The 5,962-nt window shown below is 42.8% G+C and overlaps 1 protein-coding gene across 1 annotated transcript; it reads left to right on the top strand.

The window, feature by feature from the left end:
• Positions 1-1,486: 1,486 nt before the first annotated feature.
• Positions 1,487-5,385, top strand: LOC127161396 (uncharacterized). The gene is made up of 4 exons (XM_051104162.1): positions 1,487-1,562; positions 3,618-4,362; positions 4,593-4,810; positions 5,240-5,385. Exons 1-4 carry the CDS (start codon positions 1,487-1,489, stop codon positions 5,383-5,385), a joined length of 1,185 nt encoding a protein of 394 aa, XP_050960119.1.
• Positions 5,386-5,962: the final 577 nt, after the last annotated feature.

Here is a 5,962-nt window from a genome sequence, read left to right as displayed (position 1 = left end):
GGCTGGGAGGCTCGCTACCTCAAAAGAGGTCTTTAAAACAGCTAGTACGGTCGTCCCCTGCCAGTCCTCCACTTAAGGGCACCTAGCTAGCCACTCTAAGAACACCAGAGGTCAGTCTCGAGAGACTGATTCCCTTAGTAGAACATCTGGCAGCGTGGAAGCTTCTGCCAAACGTGTCTCAATGGGTCCTGCATACATGTAGAGAAAGGTTACAGAATTCAATTCGGCTCTCCGCCACCTCCTTTCAACGGGGTTCTTCCGACACTCGTGGGCCCCGAGCAGGCTTTGGTCATGGAACAAGAAGTGAAAGCTCTCTTGAGGAAGAAGGCCATCGTGGTGGTCCCTCCTCACGACAGAGAGTCCGGGTTCTACAGCTGGTACTTTATCGTTCCAACGAAGGATGAGGGGTTGCCTCCGATTTTAGATCTTCGTCTTTTGAACCGCACAGTTATGTGTCTCAAGTTCAGGATGCTTACTCTCAAGCAGGTCGTGTCACAGATCAGGTCCAAGGACTGGTTTGTCACAATAGATCTCAAGGACGCATACTTTCATATCTCCATCCTTCCTCAACACAGGAAGTTTCTAAAGTTTGCTTTTGGGGGCGAAGCTTACCAATACAGAGTTCTTCCTTTCGGCCTAGCACTCTCACCCCGAACTTTAATCAAGTGCGTAGATGCTGCACTGACTTCTCTGCGACTCCAGGGCATTCGCATTCTCAATTACATTGACGATTGGTTGATTCTAGCTCAGTCAGAGCAGTTAGCGGCTCGGCATCGAGAAGTCGTTCTCGCTCATATAAAGGAGTTGGGGTTAAGACTAAACACCAAGAAGAGTGTGCTTTCTCCAGTTCAGAGGACCACTTATCTAGGCGTGGTGTGGGATTCGACCACAATGCAAAACGCTAACGACGGACGCACCCCTTACTGGTTGGGGAGCGATGGTCACCCAGCCTTGTGGTCTGTGGAGCGGTCGCCATCTCACGTGGCACATCAACTGCATGGAGATGCTGGCTGTGTTTTAAGCATTAAAATACTTTCTCCCAGACCTGAGAGGCCATCATTTGTTGGTGCGCACCGACAACACAGCGGTGGTCTCTTATATCAATCACCAAAGAGGTCTGTGGTCACGCTGCCTGAGCAGGCAGGCACTCCAGATCCTCTTGTGGGCCAGGGGAAACTTCTCTCGCTCAGAGCAGTTCATATCTCTGGGCATCTCAATCAGGGAACAGACGTCCTGTCGAGACAGGGGCCGAGGCCTGGGGAATGGAGACTCCACCCCAAGGTGGTGGAGCTCATTTGGACCCAGTTTGGTCAAGTGGATCTATTTGCGACTCAGGAGACTTCGACTTTGTATGTGTCCAGTGCGAGCACAGGATGCATACGTCCACAGAGCAGCCCCGTAGAGGAAAACGGACCAATTGTTTGTGCGTTTTTGTCCCTCTAACAAGGGTCAACCTGCCCCTAAGCAGACCCTAAGTCGGTGGATCATGGATGCCATCTCTGTCGCCTATGAATCCTCTGATCTCCCCTCACCTTTGGGAGTCAAGGCTCACTCGACCCACGGTATGGGGTCCTCCAAGGCCTTTTTGTCAGGTGTTCCCTTACAGGACATCTGCAACGCTGCGGGCTGGCCATGCCCCTTACCTTTGTGAGGTTCTACGGGTTAGACCTCCCTGCCACTCTGGGCTCCTCTGCCCTCTCCTCTTGACCTGCCTACACACAGCAGGGCTTTGAAAATCTGGTGGTGTGGGCATATCATTCTCAAAGCGTTTCCCGGCGCAGCTCGAGTTCCTGAAGGGGAATGTTTCAGATTACATATGTAACCCTAGTTTCTTGAGGGAACGAAACGCTGCGTTTCTGAGCCATACTTTCGGCATCCCTGCAGCGCTCCTTGTGGCAGAAGCTGCCGGCTCCATTCACCACACGTGCTTTTATAGCTTTCTGGTTCTCTACGTCACCCCACCTGTGACGCCTCTCTCTTTTTTGGACTGATTACACATATGTTCAGGACACGGTCACGGTGAAAGGCGTTCCCAAAGCGTTTCTTGATGCAGCGTCTCGTTCCTTCAAGAAACTAGGGTTACATACGTAACCTGGGACGTTTTAACACACTGTCTCAACATGTATATATTTCTGTTTTTTTCAGCTGAAAAGGAAGACCAAAGGAAGGCCTGTCATGGGATTTGAATTCGACCATTTGAATTCGACCACCAAAAACTGCCAAGGCAAACACTTCTAATGATACGTCTGTGTTTGTCTGAGCACCTTGACTGAACCTTTACTGCAGTTACATTTTGCACAGCATGTGATATTTCTTAAACTTGGCCCCATCAGGAAGAACCCCCAGAAAAAAAGTCTCATGTCGAAGTAGTAATAATCCATACAATTTACCAAGTCAGCAAATTCATATGATATTGTACAAGCATATTTGTACAAAATTCTACGACTTTTACTCGTACTGCTGACATTTACTCGTACTGCTGACACTGACCATTGCCTCAACTCACATGCAAATTGTGTGCATTGTAAGTAGTCAGAGTCTTTATATTGTAAAGTTCATTTTAAGTCCATTGTACGGTGGCTGAGAGAGCTCAATGCGCTGCAACTTAAGAAAACACATGCAAACAGAAAAAAACGACAACAAATTAAGAAAATGTCTTCATCAGTTTGACAACACAGGTGCTGCAAATCCTCGCAACGCAAACACAAATACAGAAACACGCTGCGAACACAGCGCTGCAAATAGCACGGAACACAACGGAAATGTTCCAGGGGGACCTCAAAAAGTGACGAACCCATCTGGGACCTGATTATTTGTTCAATAGCTTTTGGTCAGAGCAGTGGTGTTGTCGGTGAACTAAAAGGTGAGTTTTTTTGTTTATTTTAACATCCTGATCATGTGATTCCTTGGTCTTTTGGATATTATTAGACTAATCTGACGAATTACACACTTAACTGTGAAACATTATTTTAATGCTATGTTAGCTAGAGTTACTCTCAAAAAAACTGTAGGCAACAAGCAAGTAAAACTACCCCTTGTTTTTTTGCTGACATCTGCATTTTTCCTCTGCTGTGAAACTGCTGTGAAAATGTATATATCACAAGCATTTCCTTAGTTACAAGTTATATCTTTTAGCACTAAACAGTCACATTGTTCCTCTCCCAGGTTATGTATTGTCCATATTGTGGACTCGAATTGGCTGGACATATTGGACGCTTTTGTGGCTCCTGTGGTACCAGCATTCAATTTTTGGCACCTTTTCTACAGAATGGTAAGCTCTGCTCAAAACATTAACAAAAAGACACCATGATAAACTCACACAGGTGATTGTGATTATGTAGGCTGATTAACCCTGCTATAAGAGATATATATATATATGTGTGTGTGTATGTGTGTAGGGATATGTGGAATGTATTGTCATTATTGCATGCAAGCGAGACCAAAGACCAATTTTCAGCCAAATTTGTGCACAAATTTAGGTTAAATACATTTCTCAAACTGTATCAAACAGTTCACCTTTTTATTTCTTTGCTACTGCTGATACATTTTTATGTTTGTGTAAGATTATATTTGTGGATTCCTGCATTCTTAATGACACTGTTCTCTTTTCCCTTCAGATCCAGGATCAGTGTCAGATGAACTCATGGAGGCAGGCCTAATAAGTAAATATTTCTCAGAGGGCCACACGTATGACGTAATCCTTGATTTTCTCAAAACAAGGCACAACATCTTCCTGAGCCTGAGCACTTTAAAGAGAAAACTTAAAAATGCTGGCCTAACAAGGAGAACAGACTATAGTCCCATTGAAACTGTGAATGCAGTGATAACACATGAACTGACAGGCTCTGGACAGCTTTTAGGTTACAGAGCTCTGTGGCAGACATTGCGACAAAAGTATTTCCTGACAGTTAAAAGGGATGATGTAATGGATGCAGTTCGCAGACTGGATCCATTTGGAGTTCAACTTCGTCGTAGACGCAGGTTTATCCAAAGAGGATACTTTACAGCAGGACCAAACCAAGTGTGGCATATCGATGGGTATGATAAGCTCAAACCATTTGGTGTTGCCATCAGTGGCTGCATTGATGGGTTTTCTAGGAAAGTGATGTGGCTCAGAAGTGGCAGCTCTAATAACGACCCAGGGATAATTGCTTACTATTACATGAAGTGTGTATCAGAGTTTGGAGCTCCAGCATGTCTTCGCACAGACTGTGGGACAGAAAATGGCACTATGGTAGCCATTCACTGTGCATTAAGAGCACAGCATACAGATGACTTTGCAGGAGTCCTCAGTCACATGTATGGAACATCAACCGCAAATCAGTGTATCGAAAGTTGGTGGTCCTTTTTCAGAAAGCAGAGGTACATGTATCTATTTAGTTACTTAGTTTTGTGTGTGTGTGTGTGTGTGTTGTCACATGACAGAGGGTTTCAGCTGTCAACATTTATTATATGAGAATATTGAGAATAATGAAAATCTTTTTTTTCCCTGATGGTATAAAGTTTGCTTTACATTGATTTAATTTCCATATAATATAATTTTTATTCAGCACTAAACTAAAACATTGTGTATACTGTCAGTCCATCATTAGGACTCAGTTCTGGATTGATTTGTTCAGTGACCTGAGAGAGAGGCACCTTTTCAACGGCAGCCACGAGCATAAGTGCCTTCTGCGTTATGTTTTCTTGGGCATCTTGCAGAAAGACTTGATGAGTACAGAGAACTTTGGAATAACCACACCATCCGACCTGTTCGTCAGTTGTCTTGTCATTCTGGTAAACCAGAAGCCATGTATCACCTGCCTCACAGGTTCGTATTTAATTCTTGCAATATGTGACCATGTTCAGTAAATATCAGATTTCATTTTTTTTTTACTTAATCATTAATTATCAAAGAAAACGTGATCAATTTCTCACTTGATGATTATTGCATTTTAAATCAGAACTAGATCATTATTTTAAAAATAATTCAGATACTCTTAGACAAAAACGTACAATGCATGAAGCAAAAAGGTGGAAACTTCTGGTTCACAAAGTTTGTTTGTAGTAGAAGCAAATGTGAGAACCATATTTGACAACAGATGTTGTCAACATTGAGAGTCAACCTTTGGCTGATTTGTCTTAAAATTCAAGACTATTTAAAAATTGGGTTATAATTTTTTTCATTTTAGGATTTATAGGTTGTATTACGCATTTTTGTAATGAGTTTACTTATGTTTTGATTTCTGACTGGCCTTAGGTTTGATGCAGGGGACTGTGGATTCCCAGTGTCACAACAAGTTATTCAAGAGTTTGAGGACATTCTGCCACCACAGCGCAGTCTTTGTGGTGATGGTAATCTCCAAGGTCAACTGCTCAATGCACGGACTTACAGAGACAGAGTAGGCTTTCTCCACCAGTCAACTGGATAACTGCTGTTGAGAATTACACAACACTCAAAAATATGTCTGGACTTTAAAATGATTGTTGAAGATTTTTATTAGTCAGTATGTCAATGAATCAAGTATAATCAAGGTGAATCGAGCCATTTATGTATCTGGTAATGCTACCACTATTCTAACCCTATGTGTGAAGTGTATAGAACATGCCTCGAGGAAAACTGTATAAAAGAGGATGCGAACAAAGACTCTACAGATTGCTCTGCAGAGTTCTCTCTGCCTTGTTGTCTCTGGCAATAAAGTCATTAAAACCCAAGACCCAGGAATGTTTCTTCAAATGGGACAGAGGGAAACCCTACATCATCAGTTCAGAGCACAACTTTATTTGGTCACTGCATATGTCATCAGTGTTTTACTGAACATCAATGATTGAAACTGTGTATAACAAAATCTTAAGTTTTGTGCAAAGAACATGCCATACATTTCTGTACTAAAAACCTATATTATTTCTCAAATCTCACCAGTATATTAGTATAATCAAAACTATTGTGGCTTGCAATGTTTAACTATAACAGAAGTATAAC

This window comes from Labeo rohita, unplaced genomic scaffold, assembly GCF_022985175.1.
Source record: "Labeo rohita strain BAU-BD-2019 unplaced genomic scaffold, IGBB_LRoh.1.0 scaffold_636, whole genome shotgun sequence".
Taxonomy (NCBI): domain Eukaryota; kingdom Metazoa; phylum Chordata; class Actinopteri; order Cypriniformes; family Cyprinidae; genus Labeo; species Labeo rohita.
This window is presented reverse-complemented; position numbering and strand designations above follow the sequence as displayed.

What these genes read in the sequence shown, in the direction of transcription:
- LOC127161396 (XM_051104162.1), top strand. Translation starts at nt 1,487, where the DNA reads ATGGATGCCATCTCTGTCGCCTATGAATCCTCTGATCTCCCCTCACCT. An exon ending in CAAGGCTCACTCGACCCACG is followed by an intron (nt 1,563 to 3,617) that starts GTATGGGGTCCT and finishes TTTTCCCTTCAG; the next exon opens with ATCCAGGATCAGTGTCAGAT. An exon ending in TCCTTTTTCAGAAAGCAGAG is followed by an intron (nt 4,363 to 4,592) that starts GTACATGTATCT and finishes GTCCATCATTAG; the next exon opens with GACTCAGTTCTGGATTGATT.